The sequence below is a fragment of the Bos indicus x Bos taurus genome, chromosome 9 (genome assembly GCF_003369695.1).
Source record: "Bos indicus x Bos taurus breed Angus x Brahman F1 hybrid chromosome 9, Bos_hybrid_MaternalHap_v2.0, whole genome shotgun sequence".
Classification (NCBI taxonomy): domain Eukaryota; kingdom Metazoa; phylum Chordata; class Mammalia; order Artiodactyla; family Bovidae; genus Bos; species Bos indicus x Bos taurus.
Genome location: NC_040084.1, coordinates 92,343,980 through 92,361,008, shown reverse-complemented (window position 1 = coordinate 92,361,008; position 17,029 = coordinate 92,343,980). Strand labels below are relative to the sequence as shown.

Here is a 17,029-nt window from a genome sequence, read left to right as displayed (position 1 = left end):
GCTTTGAAGAGACTACACTCACTTTCCTGAAAACACACTGCTAATGAAAGATAATACCAGCATTCAAACTCAAGTCCATCTGGCTCTCTGGTTTGACATACACAGTACATGGTAAACATGACTGCCACCTGCCGTATTGTAGGAAGACCGTGGAATTCCTGGCCAGAGAATCTACCTCAGCTTGATTCCACCCTCACCAGAAGCATCAGTGCATCAGTTCACCTCTCTGAGCTATTTCCTGATCCACACAACAGAGAAATAAGATTATATATTCAACCAGATAGTTTTAGTAACAAATAAGACAAATAAATGATGTAGAAATATTTCATTGTAAATGTGTATGAAAAGAAAGTGATGGTCACTCAGTCATGTCCAGCTGTTTGCGACCCCATGGACTGTAGCCCACCAGGCTCCTCTGTCCATGGAATTCTACAGGCAAGAATACTGGCGTGCAGTTCCTGTACTGTAGCAGTTCCCTTCTCCAGGGGATCTTCCCAACCCAGGGATTGAATCCAGGTCTCCTGCATTGCAGGTGGATTCTTTTCTGTTTGAGACAACAGGGAAGCCCAAGAATACTGGAGTGGGGTAGCCTACCCCTTCTCCAGGGGATCTTCCTGACCCAAGAATCAAACTGGGATCTCCTGCATTGTAGGCAGATTCTTTACCAGCTGAGCTACCAGGGAAGCCTGCAAATAGCTATAAAATTATATTAAATGTGTACTATATCTGCCAGACATATAAAAAGATTACTAGTTCATGTCAGTCATTCAGTTGTGTCTGACTCATTGTGACCCCATGGACTGCAGCATGCCAGGCTTCCGTGTCCTTCACTATCTCCCAGAGTTTGCTCAAACTCATGTCCATTGAATCAGTGATGCCACATAACCATCTTATCCTTCATCATCCCCTTCTCCTCCTGCCTTCAATCTTTCCCAGCATTAAGGTCTTTTCCAGTGAGTCAACTCTTCTCATCAAGTGGCCAAAGTATTGGAACTTCAGCTTCAGCATCAGTCCTTCCAATGAATATTCAGAGTTGGTTTCCTTTAGGATTGACTGGTTGGATCTCCTTGCAGTCCAACGGACTGTCAAGAGTCTTCTCCAAAACCACAGTTCAAAAGCATCAATTCTTTAGTACTCAGCCTTCTTTATGGTCCAACTTTCACAGCCATACGTGAAAGTCTCTCAGTCATGTCTGACATTTTGTGATCCCTATAGTCCATGGAATTCTCCAGGCCAGAATACTGGAGTGGGAAGCCTTTACCTTCTCCAAGGATCTCCCAACCCAGGGATCAAACCCAGGTCTCCCACAATGCAGGTGGATTCTTTACCAGCTGAGCAATAAGGGAAGCCCCATACATAACTACTGGGAAAAAAACATAGCTTTGACTATACAGAACTTTGTTGACAAAGTAATGTCTCTGCTTTTTAATATGCTGTCTAGGTTTGTCATTACTAGATTACTAGTACTACTACTAATACTAATAGCCTAGGTTCAACAATCTCTTACTTCTAGAAGGCAGGGAGTAACAGGGACTTACACTTTCATTCCATTTTACAGATGAGAAAATTATAATACCTCTTTCAGATGAGTACTGTCCTCAGATTACCAATGAGAAAGCAGAAGCACAGAAAGCTAGTCAATAACAGAATAAAAGCTTGAATCCTGGTTCTTCTTAGGTCAGTTCAGTTCAGTTCAGTCACTCACTTGTGTCCAACTCTTTGCGACCCCATGAATCGCAGCATGTCAGGCCTCCCTGTCCATCACCAACTTCTGGAATTCACTCAAACTCACGTCCATCAGGTCGGTGATGCCATCCAGCCATCTCATCCTCTGTCGTCCCCTTTTCCTCCTGCCCCCAATCCCTCCCAGCATCAGAGTCTTCTCCAATGAGTCAACTCTTCGCATGAGGTGGCCAAAGTCCTGGAGTTTCAGCTTTAGCATCATTCCTTCCAAAGAAATCCCAGAGCTGATCTCCTGGTTAGATCTCCTTGCGGCCCAAGGGACTCTCAAGAGTCTTCTCCAACACCACAGTTCAAAAGCATCAATTCTTCGGCACTCAGCTTTCTTCACAATCCAACTCTCACATCCATATATGACCACTGGAAAAACCATAGCCTTGACTAGACGGACCTTTGTTGGCAAAGTAATGTTTCTGCTTTTCAATATGCTATCTAGGTTGGTCATAACTTTTCTTCTTAAGCTATTAAATCCCATCTTCTTCTCTTTATACCACAGTTAAGTTTAACTAAGTGTCTTGCTCTGTTTGACCTTCTATAACAAAATGCCATAGGTGGGGTGGCTTTAAGCAACAGAAATGTATTTCTCACAGTTCTGGAGGCTGGGAAGTCCAAAGTTAACACATTGACAGACTTGGTGCCTGATGAGAGCCCAGTTCCTGGTTTATGAAAGGTTATCTTCTAGCTCTAACTTCCCACTGCAGAAGTGGGCAAGGGAGTTTCTTGGACACTGATAGGCACTAATGTCATTCAAGAGGGCTCCACCCTCCTGACCTAATCACCTCCCAAAGTCCTCACCTCCAAATGGGAGCGGGGGGTGGGGGCGGGGGGTAGGTTTCAACATTTGAATTTGGGGGAGGGGGCACAAACACTCAGCCTAGGGCATAAAGCAAGCAAAACAGATACTGTTTACACATGTGAACCCCACTGCAAAGCTTTGTTATTGTTTATGCTGATTTCCATCTCTGTAAACTCTTTGCTCTTACTGTCTACCAAGTCAAACTGATTTATTCAGAAGGCTCATTGCTTCATTGTTCTCATAACACTAAAGGTCATATTATGCTTCACATGCAGAACGTGATGGGATTGTATGTCTCACTTGCATTCACTTATTCACTCAATGAGTATTTATTCAGCCTCTACTATGTGCCATAGGCAAAGCTATGGTTTTCCAATAGTTATGTATAATGTGAGAGTCAGACCATAAAGAAGGCTGGGTGCCAAAGAATTGATGCTTTTGAACTGTGGCGTTGGATAAGACTTTTGAGAGCTCCTTAGACTGCAAAGATATCAAACCAGTCAATCCTAAAGGGAATCAACTCTGAATATTCATTGGAAGGACTGATGCTGAAGCTGAAGTTCCAATACTTTGGCCACCTGATGCAGAGCTGACTCATTGGAAAAGACCCTGATGCTGGGAAAGATTGAAGGCAGGAGGAGAAGGGGACTGCAGAGGATAAGATGGTTGGATGGCATCACCAGATCAATGAACATGAGTTTGAGCAAGCTCTGGGAGATGGTGAAAGACAGTGAGGCCTGTTGTGCTGCAGTCCATGGAGTCACAAGGAGTCAGATGTGACTGAGCGACTGAACAACAGCAACTTCATGCCAGGCCCTCTCATGCTGACATGAAAAGCCTACCCCGTCCTCGTATCAGACTCGCAACGCCAGACCCTTCTCTCAACATCCATTACCCCTCTGCTCCCCTTTTATATGATTTATCTTTCCTTTTTGTATTAAGGTTCACAAATTACCTTATTTCCCTTAACAGATTCTGAAGTCCTTGAGTGTGTCTCCTCTGGATGTCTTCATAATTAGATATGTGTGTATATATGTACACATATACACATATATATATTTATACATGCATACACACTATAAATTTTAAATAAACCAATGAGTAAATAAGTGTCTACATGCCCCCCAAAATTAAAAAATGCCTTCTTCACAATTTTCTGTAAAATTCTAGGTTACTGAGAATAATTTTTTTATTTAAACAAAATGTTTAGTAACTTTATAATTAAAATAATGCATTCTGATTATTTTATCATAAATAGAAAAAATTCTTCTAAGAATCCACAGAATCTTAAAGTCCTTATAGGATCCCACAAAATCTTAATACTGTCTCCTCACTCACCATTCCATTATTACTCATGGGCTCCGTTTATGGGTTTTGTTTACGGATTTTCTTAAGGCTGTTTCAGTGGGAAGGCAAAGGAGTGATCATGAAACCATAAAACAGGAACTTTGATCTTTATTCCAAAGAATAGAAACCATGGAATTGGAAATAAAACACAATTGTTTCATGACTTATAAAAGTTGAGGGTAATATTGAGACAATCCGCTGAAAATCAATGTAGAGGTTGTAGTATATGGGAGAAAAGAAGCTAAAAGCAACTGAAGGGTTCAACCTCTCAGCTTGGCATCTGACAATACTTAGAGTGGCAAGTGACTGGTCCAAAGTCCCTACCTGGCTAGCTACTGGATCAGGATAGGAGACTGTGCTTTTGATTTCAAAGCTCTTTTAGGAAAGAAGTGAGGTTTCATGCTATTGAAAGTTTAAACTGAAAATAACACTTGAGATCTACTTCCTCAAAATCTGCATGCTTGAGAAAAGTTTAGGAAATTGCTCTGTTTTAAAGCAATGCTGTGTTTGTTTGAATACAGCTATCATTAGGCTTATGTAACTAATATTCATCAGGGCCACCCACATGCCTTTGAGATATAAATACTACTCCTTCCACTAAACTGTCAGCATCTCTATAATTTTTTGAGTGCAGCAGAGCAAAGCAGTGCATTCTTATCTAACTACATCTTCACAATTATAGATCTGGGCCATAGTTTTCAGTGTTCTGTTTTGCAACAAGGAAAGGGGAAAAAACAGCAGAGAGATGTAAAGCTGAAATTTTAAGCTTAAATAATTAAATGTGATTGGTGGAGATTTTCTTCTTTTTTGTGTAAAACACCGGTTGGCATAAAAGCAGACTTTTTTTACATAGAAGCCTTGTGTTGCAAGTCTATAGTCAAAAATTTGCACGAATGCTATTTTAGTTGTGACCATTGCAAGCTGCATCTCTTTATCCTTCTCCTCTGATACACTATTCCAGAACACTTCTAAGTAAAATGTGAGAGAATAGCCAGTAGAACTCCTGCTTCTTCTTTGGTCATAGGTAGCACTTTTTGTTTGATGCTGGGATTTTTCAAATTTCTTTCCTGCTATGTTTTTTATTTAAAATAGTGGGAAGAACGGGCAGAGGAAGAGAGAGATGTGATTATGAGGAGACGTCCCAAGGAAGCAAAATAGCAATAAGTATAATGATGCTCTGCTGTGAAGAAAATGGGTAAAAGTTGTAATATATTAAAGGAATATTTTCAACCCGACAGTAAGAGCCAACTTCACTTAGTTGGAGGCAGATGAGAACGCAGTGCTCCTATAGGATGAGGGAATGAGGGAAGGGGGTGTAAGCGGCTAGGAAGTCTCTGTGATACAATATGGAGGAAGCTGAGGGTAAAAATGCCCCTTGGCAGTAGACGCCCCCCAACTCCTGCCCAACTGGGATGATTAATTCTACATCACACTCAATTTGTGAAAAGAGCTCTTGAAAAAAATTAGGACAGTTTGCTTGTACAAACTGTCAAAATGATGAATGGAATAGGTGTGTACAAACAGGGAGGGAGGGGGCAAGTGCTGACATAAATGCTTTGGCCTCTACATTTGGTTTTCCTGGTATCACATCCGTGCAGTCAGGCGAGAGGACGGCCAACGGAAGGATGTGGTTCATTTTCTTAAGTGCATATGTAATCTTCAGATGATAATAAAATAGATTCTAGAAAAACTGAGATAATCTAATCTCTTCATAAATTGTCTTCCTTCATCAGCTCAATAATACATAACTGTGATAATGGGTATTTATAGTGTGTCCCATGCAAAATGGCCTTTGGGTTCTTAACCTAATATAATAAACAGATAATTCAAATAAAAAGACAGCATGGGCCAGTGGGAACAAGGCAAAGAGGCCAAGAAAGGCAAAAATCCATACTCTCCTTAAATATATTAATAAAACAAAGGAGGGCCTGCTCCCTTTTCTAATGAATGAAAAATGCATTTAATTTAATCTGTTTAGCTTGAGAAATTATTTACTTTCACTTTCCCTCACCCTGGTGCTCTGGCTACTCCTGGAATTGATCATCTCTGAGAACTGCTGAGTGTTCTGATAAATTGAACCAGGGAGCACGAAGCCAGCTTGCATCTCCAGGAGACACACGTGCATCTCATCTTTCACTAGGCAGCCTCAAAAGAGTCCAGTTCCCCAGAAGCCTTCTCCACTGCCCTGTGGGGGAAGTGACCAGTATTAATATTTTTAATATCTTGGTTTATTAACCACACAAGCTATACATGACTACAGGGTTACTGTAAAAGATTCAAAGAAAATACTCACTGAAAAATCTCCCTTCAAAAAAAAAAAAAAAAAACCTCCCCCTTCAGAACAGATCAGTGGTTGCCAAGGGAGTTGGAGGAGAGCTGGACTGAACTAGGATTTGAGAGGTTAGCAGATGTAAGCTATTACATATAGAATGGATAAAAAACAAGGTCCTACTGTATAGCATGGAGAACTATATTCAGTCATTATCCTTAGATAAACCATAATGGAAAAGAATCCAAAATATATATATACATATGTGTGTGTGTGTGTGTGTGTGTTAGTTGCTCAGTCATGTCCAATTCTTTGTGACCCCATGAACTGTAGCCTCTTAGGCTCCTCTGTCCATGGGATTCTCCAGGCAAGAATACTGGAATACTGCAGTGGGTTGCTATTTCCTTCTCCAGGAGTACATAGATATATATATGTACTTCAATTTTTAAAAAACAAATGTAAGTATGGCTTTAAAGAGAGGAAAGTACACTGTTCTGGGAACCCTTAAGATGAAACACATCATCTTCATTTAGCTGGTTTTTTAAAAACTCATTTCTGCTTAAAAATAAATTGGTTTAGCGATTTGAAAAAACCAAAAATCTCCCTTTATTCACCTTCCTTCCCAAACTAACCACTTGACTCTCCAGGGTTCTCATCTGAAACAGTCGAGCACCTTTTATTCCGTTCCTTTCCTGCACATTTGTGTACACATACACACCTACACACATATGTTTATTTTTTATAGTATTACAATAGGGATGTGGGGTTGGGGAAGGAAGGAGAGAGAGAAAGATGCGCAATTTATGTTTCTGTTTCTCATTCTAACATGGCCTGGAGCTCCTTCAGGTGTCAATGCCTATTTATTGATTTTATTTTATTTAGTGCCTTCAGTGAATTCTGTAGTATAACTGTCTCACAATTGATTTAATCATTCTAGTATTAATGAACATTTTGGTTGTCTAACAAGTATTAGAACAAACTGAGGCACAATGAAGTTCAGTCCCCATTCACAAGGCAAAGCAGCAGCATGGCCATGAAACAGTTAACAATAACAGTAATGGCTTTCAGAAAAACTCTTATGGGCTTCCCTGTTGGCTCAGATGGTAAAGAATCTGCCTGCACTGCGGGAAACCTGGGTCCGATCCCTGGGTCAGGAAGAGCCCCTGGAGAAGGGAATGATTACCCACTCCAGTATCCTTTCCTGGAAAATCCCACAGACAGAGGAGCCTGGTGGGCTACAGTTCATGAGGTCACAGAGTCGGACACAACTGAGCAACTAACACTTTCGCTTTCAAGGGCTAACATGATTAACAAAGGCCGGTCTTAGTCTTATAATGGATAATGGGAAAAACAATCTTAAAACTTTACTTCTTTAAAACTTGATGTGGAAGCCACGTTAGGGAAGCTTCTCAATAAAAACGAGTTGCTTCAAAATCTGTTTGCTATTGTCTTCATCCAGGACGACCTTGGCGAAAGAAACCACAAAATAAAAACCAGGACAATAATAGTTACCATTTATTGAGGAGGTATTATGTTTTCTAAATATCAGTCTCAGTCTTTATCTTTTCAGAGACAATAGTTCTCTTTTTGAAAAACAGTCATGAGTTCCTCCATGGAAAGTCTCCATCACCCTCCTCCATTGGAGCTTCTACCAGTTCTGTTAATATTTCATGAAGTGTGGAATGTTAGCTCAGATTACTATAACAAAACACCAAGGCTAAGTGGCTTAAAACAACAAACGTTTCTCACATGTCTGGAGGCTGGGAGCCTGAAATCAAAGTCCAGGATGATCGGGATTTTGCTGGAAGTCTGAAATCAGAGCCCAGGGTGATGGGGTTCTGGGAGGACTCTTCCTGGCTTGCAGATGACCACCTTCTTACTGTGTCCTCACATGACAGAGAAAGGGAGCTCAGGTCTCTTCCTCTTCCTATGAGGGCACTAATCCCATCACGGGGGCCCACCCTCCTGACCTCATCTAAATCTAGCCACCTCTTAAGGGCCACACAATTATCACATTGGGTTAAGCTTTCAACACATGAATTTGGGAGAGAGACAGTCAGTCCACAGCAGTGGGGAACATAGGGTGCTGCCCAGGAGGAGGCAAGTTCACAGTGCAATTCCCCTGGCCTCCTGGGGTAGGAGGTCAACCCAGTGCCCTATAAATCACCTTACTGTGTGTTGAGCACGTGGAGCCTGAGGCACGTTTCACTAGTGAATGGGTTCCTCTTTCAGAACTGCGTGATGATGAGCACTGCTGAGGTTTTGAGACTGGTGCTGGAGATAAAATTTGGTTTCACTTCCTGTGGATGACCACCATCTTTATAATTCAGGAGTGACGGTGGGGACACAGACCCCTAAGTAAGGCAGATGACCCCTTTGCTCTCTAATATCATCATGTGGTATTCATTCCGTAAGCTAGGCCGGATGCTATTGAGATGGAGGCAGTATCTCAGCTCACATCTCACACGGCAGAGCACTTACTGTATCCATTAGACTTAGAGCTAAATGCTTCCGTGAAACCTACCCTTTCATCTTCAAAATAATCTTGTGAATTATTGTTCAGTGTTTTTGTTTGGGTGTTTTGTTGTTGTTGTTGTTTTTGCCATTTTAGTATGTGATCATCTAGGCTCAAATTACATAATCTGCTCCCAGTTACACAGCTTGAAGGTAGTGAAGTCAGGAAACAGGGCAGCTTGCAGGACTCCCGGGTTCACAATGTTTGGTTACCATGTTTAGTTTCCTTTCTTGGAAAGGAAAAAGCCCCTTGGAGGGATCCTGGGTCATAGATAGATAATTTTTAGCCCCATTCCACCCTCAGGAAATCGATTTGGGTCTAAAGGTTGTATTTGAGGGTGTGTCCTCTGCCGTGTTCCGTGTCTGTGAGTAACTAACCAGGCCATGGCACGAGAACCTCTGATGGAAGAGTCTGGAGCTCTGGTAGTAAAATAGACAAGTAGCTTTCCTTAATACATTTTCTAGAATTGTGTATCCAAAAATAGCACAGGGCCATTTCCCACTGGGTCCAGATGACCTGGGTCAAACACTCTTAAAGAGAAGCCCAGGCTGCAGGGAAGCTGGGGATGGGCTGGAGCTGGGACCCAGGCACCCCAAGATTGGCTGCAACGGAGTTTGTCTGGTGGCTCACGCCGGGAACAAAGTGGAAGCAGAGGCCTGTGACAGGCCACATGCGCACAGAGTTCCCCAACTCTGTGACACCATCCTGGAGCCGTCCCCTATCACGTCTGGGGATCCGTTAGGTCCACAGAAATGTGTGGGCTGAGTCCTGTAAAAGAAAGAACTTCATTACTACAAAAGTTCAGAACTTTCATCATTTTACCGAGGACGACTTTCTGTGTAACAAAACCTTTTAAAGTTACCTGAGGTATTTTAGGCCTCTGTTATTCACTGTAGAATCCTGAAAGCCGTGCTTTATTCGGGTAACTGATTTTAGGGTGGTTTTATTTTTGGAGACTGGGGCGGGGTGAGGGTTGGGAAGCACAGATCACAGACGTGCAGCCTATTGTTTGGGACATTTGTTCTAGCGTTGACCAGACCCTTCCTACGGGAGGAAATGCAGAGGTGGGACCGTTTGTCCCTTCACAGCGAGCGTCCCTCAACATTAGAAAGATGAAAGGGAAGCAAAGTAAATACGCTTTGCCTCCGTTCAAAGTCCGTCTTCTCCTTTCTCTGCCTGAAGCACTTCTCCTGGGCCCATTCAGTGCCCTTCCATTGCCTCCTGCACCAAAGCCGCCCAGTGTCACCGATGAGTCAATTACAGAGGGAAAAACACACAAAGCCATTACAAGGAAGCAAAAAAGTATAAAAGGCTTGGCAAACCCTCAGAACACTGACACACAGCTAAGCCACAAAAAAGCAAGGACAGGAATGATTTCTGTTTGAAAGAATAAGGGTCAGTAAGTGGAGGAAGCTGAGATGTGACTGTTTTTCAAGTAAGGGTGATTGGAACTGGATTTGAAATGAGAAGTTCTCTTTTTTTTTAAATGATACTTTTGTTTATTTCCTAGATGAGTATATTTTTAGCATGTTTCTTAAAGAGTGAAAATAGTAGAAAATACGTCAATGATGTTTGTTTTATACCAAATGCCACCATTAATGTTCTCAGATAAAACAACCTACCAGGGGGCAGGGAGGAGAAGGATCATAGATGAGAATGGCATTAAATTCAGTCAGGGTTTTCGTTTCCATGGGGAGCCCAGTGAGCCAAAGGCTGGGGGCCGAGGTTTGGAAATAATAATTTAAATGAGGCACCTCACAAAGTGGAAAGAAGATAGCAGTATCAGCCTCATAGGACATAAAGTCAGCTTCCCGGCCTCCATTCTCCCTTCCTTCCGCTCCCTCGCCCCCATACACCCCCCAGTCCATCCTCAAGATGCCGCCAGAGTGGTCCTTCCCGGGCCCTTCCTCAGATGACGTCTTCCCCCCTGAGCAGCCTGCAGTGTCTTGCCCTGTGACTCAGAGTAAAAGTCAAGATGGCCCTACAGCCCCCCGCCTGCACCTCCTGCCTCCCCCTCAGACCTCACCTCTTGCTGCCTCCAGCAGCCTCACTTTACCCCCACCCCCCGCCCACCCAAGAGCTCCTGCCCTGGACCTCTGTACTCTGTTGCTCTCCCAACCCTTCAACTTCCTCCATGGCCGGGCTCAAATGTCCCCTGTCCTTGACTTAATACCGCAGGATGTTCCAGCCTGTCTTCGTTTCTCTGTAGGACCAATCACCCTCTGATGTGGCCTATATTTCACTTATTCACTTATCACCATCATATTTTTCTCCCTCTAAAATGCATACTCCACGAGGACAGGGAATTATTGGCTCTTTTGTCTGCTCTTCTAGTTCCAGAGCCAAGAACACTCTTGACATAGAGTAGGCATTGGTAGATGAACGATCACCAGAGGGGCCGGTGGACTGAGACAAAAATGAGAAGAAGCTCGTCTTGGGCTGGGAGGGGGGAACACGCCTAGGAGCTACTGTTTGTCCTGAGGTTAAGATTCCAAGTGCCCTTCCAAGCAGCAACTGTCCAACAAATAGGGAGGCTCTGAACTTTTGTTCCTGACTATTAATTTAATAAATTCCTGCACAGACCTGGAGAGAATAGGCAAGATGCTTAGCCTTGAAACACATTCTGTGATTTTTCTTTTCCTCATGAATATGATCTGCTAATTAAATCTTGTCTGGAAGTTTCATAATGTGATGATGGTGAGATGCAGGGAGGGGAGGGCGAGAACACTGGCTATTGGAGGCGATATTTCCTGGTGGAGATCAGGCTGGCCCTCTCCTCTATCTTGTTAAGCAGCATCTCTTTGGGGAGGGGGTGCAGCAAAGAGCAGTAGGCAGTAGTGGGTAGGAGTGTGAGAAAAATAGGAGAATTAATAGACCTATCTCCTATGGTTTCTTCTAGATATAATTATCTGAAACCCAAAGTACAAGGCTGAGCCTTGGTTTTAGCAAACTCAAACTGCTACCTGTCACACGCCCTTTGCTAAATACAGAGAGTTAAAGAAAGAAAAAATGTTCTTCAACATCATTTCATTATAGCAGTTGACACAAGACCACTGCCGCCACCCACCAGCCTCCTTGGACACTAATATGTCTGGTTGAGAGCAAACTTCTGGTCTGCAAGGTTGATTCTGCAGTTACCATAATCTTCACCCTCTAGAGGTCATGACTGGTGAAGTCAATTAGTGAACAAGCCTTTGTGTCTCTGGAGAAGAAGGTCTAAATCCAGAACTTAGACCACAAGTAAAGATGAATAGGATTGGTCTAATGGTTTATCCCCCTTTATGAAGCAGTGAAAGGCACAGCTAGTTATGATTATTAACCTCGTTCAGACTCAGCACATATGTAAGAATGGGGTAAATTGATCCTCATCCAGAGAAACCGGCAACAACCCACAGGCGCCTGACTCTGAATTCATTCTGGGCCTTTTCAAACACAAGGTGAGTGTTCTCTAAAGAAATCACAGTGTAACTGTTCACTGGCAGAGAGAAGCATGTTATTTTGTAGAAGTGCCCATTTGGACTCAAATAATTTAATGGAGGCTAAGTAGTCTGTGATTATTGGCATGTCGTGAAAAGATAGACCAATCTGTTTTCTTGCTCTCTCTCTTGACAGGTGTATTTCTATTGGATTTGCAGAGATCCAGGAGCCTTTGAGTGGTTTGCTGATCTCTTACTCGCACTGGAAACAAAGATGAGTGAGCAAGGGAAAGCTCACTTTCTGAGTTATCATATATTCCTTACTGGCTGGGATGAAAACCAGGTATTGATAAGATTCAGAATGGGCAATATTATCTAATTTGTGTTATGATAGAGCAAAGATGAATAATTTCAGTAGTAAGCTCTACGATTATCAGGTAGCCTGAAAGTATTGTTTTTATGTTCTTTAAAAGAAAAGAGGAGAATAAAATAAAGCCAGAGTAGAGCTATTCACATTATAGCAATAAAAGGAATAGAAAAGGAGATTAGAAAAGAACTTGATCAAGGTGAGAAGATTCCAAGTTTGGAAACTCAAGAAAAATTACGTCATTGGAAATTGCCTTTGAAATTTAGTATTGTCAAGCAGACATTGTGGATTAGCTCTATTGTCCTGAGCTCTCAATTGGTTCTAATTCTATGCTTTGAGCTGTTCAAACAGAAAAAATTCGCAGATGTTGACATTCAGCATTTTGTATTGTAAAACTTGTGAGTTCCTACAAAAAATAATTGTTCCTACAGAAAATAAATATGAATATATGATTTATCTAGAGATTTATTTTTCTTAAGGCATTCTTAGAAATTGCTTGCATGTATGTTTATACACCTAAGATCAAAATGATCTTCTGTTAGAACAGATGTTCTGCCTTGTCCATTAATACGTATTGCTGCTGCTGCTAAGTCGCTTCAGTCATGTCCGACTCTGTGCGACCCCATAGACGGCAGCCCACCAGGCTCCTCTGTCCCTGGGATTCTCCAGGCAAGAACACTGGAGTGGGTACGCTATATTAAAGTTAGGTTTACCAAAAGTAATGTACTATATATCAAAATATTGCACTATTGTAGTGTTTCAGTGCTAATAGTATTGAATGATAACTGCTACATTTTAAATGTTTTCTAACTTCTCTAATGTGAAAGCTAACAACGAAGTGATGAAGTGATTACTGTAGTGGTGGTTTAGTCTCTAAGTCATGTCTAGCTCTTGCGATCCCATGGACTATAGCCTGCTCCTCTGTCCATGGGATTCTCCAGGTGAGAATACTGGAATGGGTTGTCATTTCCTTTTCCAGAGGATCTTCCCAACCCAGATCTCCTGCATTGTAGGCAGATTCTTTACCAACTGAGCTATGAGGGAAGTTAGAAAACATTTAAAATGTAGCAGTTATTATTCAATACTATTAAGGCTGAAACTTCGTTAATGTGGAAGCCAACAGTAATGTGATGAAGTGATTACTAGGCTATGACATTTATGTCCTAATCAGCACTTCTGTGACAGTTACTGTAGATATTTAAGGAAAGCATGTTTGAGCCAGAGATTTGCATTAGTCACTAAATTTACAAATGAATGCACTCCTGATTCTTTGTCTCTCTCTCTCTCTCTCTCTCACACACACACACACACACACACTTTGGCCCTATAGAATATCACTGTAATTTGACTCTGTGTTTCTGAAAATGAATAAGATTTTGCTTGAAATTCAGTTGCTAAATGTTTTTATAGGGTCTTATTTGCAGTCAGCCTTAAATATTTATTCCTCTGGGGTACTTTGAAATAGAGATTTCTTGGGAACTAGACTCGAAACACCTTCATGAATTAAATAATGTAAATTATATTTTCCAGAAAAACACTTTTCTTTCAAGTGGGATTTTTGACTAGTGATCCGTTTGGTGAAGTGCAAACACAGCCTTTGTCTTCTGCTTTCTGGTCCGGTGCTTGCTCTTCTGCTTCTATGGTGGATTGATTTTGAGTGTCCACCTAGGCAATCCCGGTCATTTGGAAGGTGCAAGATGCAGGCTCTGTTTGATTCTGTGACAACACAGCTCTGCCCCATCGCATGGCTGCCACTTCCAAAAGTACACTGTAAGAGATACTTTTCTTCTGAAAATAGTAAACTAAAATCGACACGTTCTTAAATTTTTGCCATGACATGTTGGAAATTCTTGAGATGCTTAAATTTCAGGACAAAATAATTGGTACATGCTGTCAGTCAGGAATCAAGAGGCTGTTTTAGAAACAGCCAATTGTTAAACTGAATTCAACAACCTCAAAGTGGCAGAATGACAAGAACAGAAGGGACAGATGGAAAAGGTATTATGAAGGGCAAATCAACAGTGTTTGGAGATTAATTGAACATTGGGAAGAGAAATATGGAGCAAATATAATTCCAAATGTTGAACATCAGTGATTGGTAGCTGAAGAGTATTATGGTCGGAAATGAAAAAAACCTCTTTTTTCTATTGAACAATACCCAAACTTAGCAAATACCTCCAGGCACCCCCTGACCCTGACCTGACAGCAACCCCCTTGTTCTATACAATTCCTGTCATTTGCCACTGGCCCCAGAGCCACCAAAAAGTGTGTGTTCTCCAATCACACCAAGGACTTTCTTGCTTCCATCTCCCCTCACACTCTTTCCTTTCCCTTCAATGCGATGTTAAAGTGCCTCAGTCATGTCTGACCCTTTGAGACCCCAGGGACTATAGCCTGCCAGGCTCCTCTGTCCATGGGATTCTCCAGGCAAGAATACTAGAGTGGGTTGCCATTCCCTTCTCCAGGGGATCTTCCCCCGTCAGGGATCGAACCCACGTCCCTTGAGTCTCCTGCATTGGCAGGCAGATTCTTTATCACTAGCACCACCTGTCTGTCTCTCCTGCGGCCTACTGCATGGAATCATCCTTTAAAGCCCAGTTCCCACAAAGTTCCCTTCCCCAGTTCTCTTAGTTAAAATTATTTGAAGTTAACTTAGGTCTCCAGTTCACTGCGGGTGGTTCAGATCATAGTATTTGTGCACACGGGCTTCCCTGGGGGCTAAGCTGGTAAAGAAGCCGCCTGCAATGCGGAAGACCTGGGTTCCATCGCTGGGTTGGGAAGATTCCCTGGAGGAGGGCATGACAACCCACTCCCATATTCTTACCTGGAGAATCCCCGTGGACAGAGGAGGCTGCGGAAGAGGGGAGGCGGCTACACTCCATGGGGTCACAAAGAGTCGGACACTACTGAAATGACTAAGCACAATTGTGCACATGGTCTGTCCCTTCCTCCAATGACCAGTTCCTCACAGAGCAGAGACCTTCTCTCTTTCTTCTTTGTATTCAGATTCATAACATTCTGCCTGCCTAGGGCAATCACTTAACAATTGTAGGTGGAAGTAACTTGATGTCACAAATTATTTGGAAAGTGTAATAATTCATTTTTAGCTAGGATGGCCCATTTGAAGGTACAGGAAGAATTCTACACAGAAATATGTTTGGGGAGTTTAAGATGCAGTCCTCTACTCAGGTAGGAAGATGACAGTTTGGGAGAGAAAGTTTGATTCACCTATGTAGGTGATGCTAATTGGGTTGTGAAAATGGAAGTTCTTTGGGGAGTAGTGGTCTGAAAGAGATTCAGAGAGCTAAGCTAGAGACTGGGAAGGCAGTCTTCCCATATGGAGACAGGGGAATAGGATAACAAAATAACAATTACTGTTTCTTCAATCAGAACAAGAACAAGAGAGAAGTAGAAGAACTAGGATTTTGTAATGAAAATAGAATCAAGAAGCAGTGCTTGGCCACATGGTAGAGAAGCCAAGAAGAATAAGGCCTGAGTTGCTCATTAGATTTGGCACTTCATCAAAAAGGGAATCGACTGTCCCTGGCTTCTTCTTCCACCCACGGCTGGAACCAGTTTCCTCTAGGGTTAGCAAAAGGGCTGTGGGGACACAAAAATTCCATTCTAATCTGGAGGCCGATACAACTCTGACCTTGAATTCCAGTTCTAATAACGGGGCTTCTGCCAGTTTCCAAGACTCAGTCCTCAACTACCACTTCTGTTCTTAGCCTTGAACCCTTGTCTTCTATTTTATGCTTTACTCTCTGTCTAAACCTGCCTAAGAAGAGGGCACTTCCTGATGTTTGCCAGTTTTCCCTCTCTTGCCTGAAGTCCTCTTCCCAAGCTCAACTCCTACAGTAGCCCTGCTACCTGGGCTCAGACTTGCCTAATGGCATCTCCCTGCAGCCTGGATTTCTGTGTCTCCACCAAAGTCTCCATCATCTACTGGCTTGTTAGGGCCCAGCCTCCTTATCCCTGTCTGCTTTCTAGACTGATGAGAAACATGCTAGGGAATCCAGTCTTGCAGGATCATGGGGTAAGAGTTGGGCCCTACAGTGCTGCTACTCCAACTGGTCAGAGGAATTGAACAAATGAAGTACCCAAGGGTAAAACCCATGAGCTCAAGAGTTTTGGAGGGGCCTGGGCAAAGCAAACACAGATCTCAGGAGTTAGGAAGCAAGAATCCTTCTTACCTATCGGAGTTCAGCATGGGCTGAAACAGATGATAGTAATTTATAAACTCATCACGAGGCATGGCTATGCCCCAGGCTCTTACTTATCAACTGCTTGATGCCTGGGTGCTTTTGTGCAATTTAAAGGCAAACTGTTGGCCACAGAGCTCTAATCTTGCCCCTTACTAGGTCTGGCAACCTGCTCTGCCTGCCAAACTCAACATCCTCCTAGCATTTGAACTTGAACACAGATCGTTTCACTCCAAAAGGCAAATCTAACTGTAAAATCCAGCTTCACTCTAGGCATTTTCTATCACTTTAATCCATCAGGGCCCTTCTCAGATCCCTAAGGTTTACTGTGAAGTGAACAGGGGCAGAGCTATAGATTAGTTTTTGAGAAATTTGGC

The 17,029-nt window shown here is 42.5% G+C and overlaps 1 protein-coding gene across 1 annotated transcript in view; it reads left to right on the top strand.

The window, feature by feature from the left end:
- NOX3 (NADPH oxidase 3) overlaps positions 1-17,029 on the top strand; it is a 66,041-nt gene that overhangs the window by 36,395 nt on the left and 12,617 nt on the right. Inside the window, exon 11 of the mRNA XM_027552181.1 lies at positions 12,280-12,426. Coding sequence (XP_027407982.1) covers positions 12,280-12,426 — 147 coding nt within the window. The remainder of the gene's footprint in view (positions 1-12,279; positions 12,427-17,029) is intronic.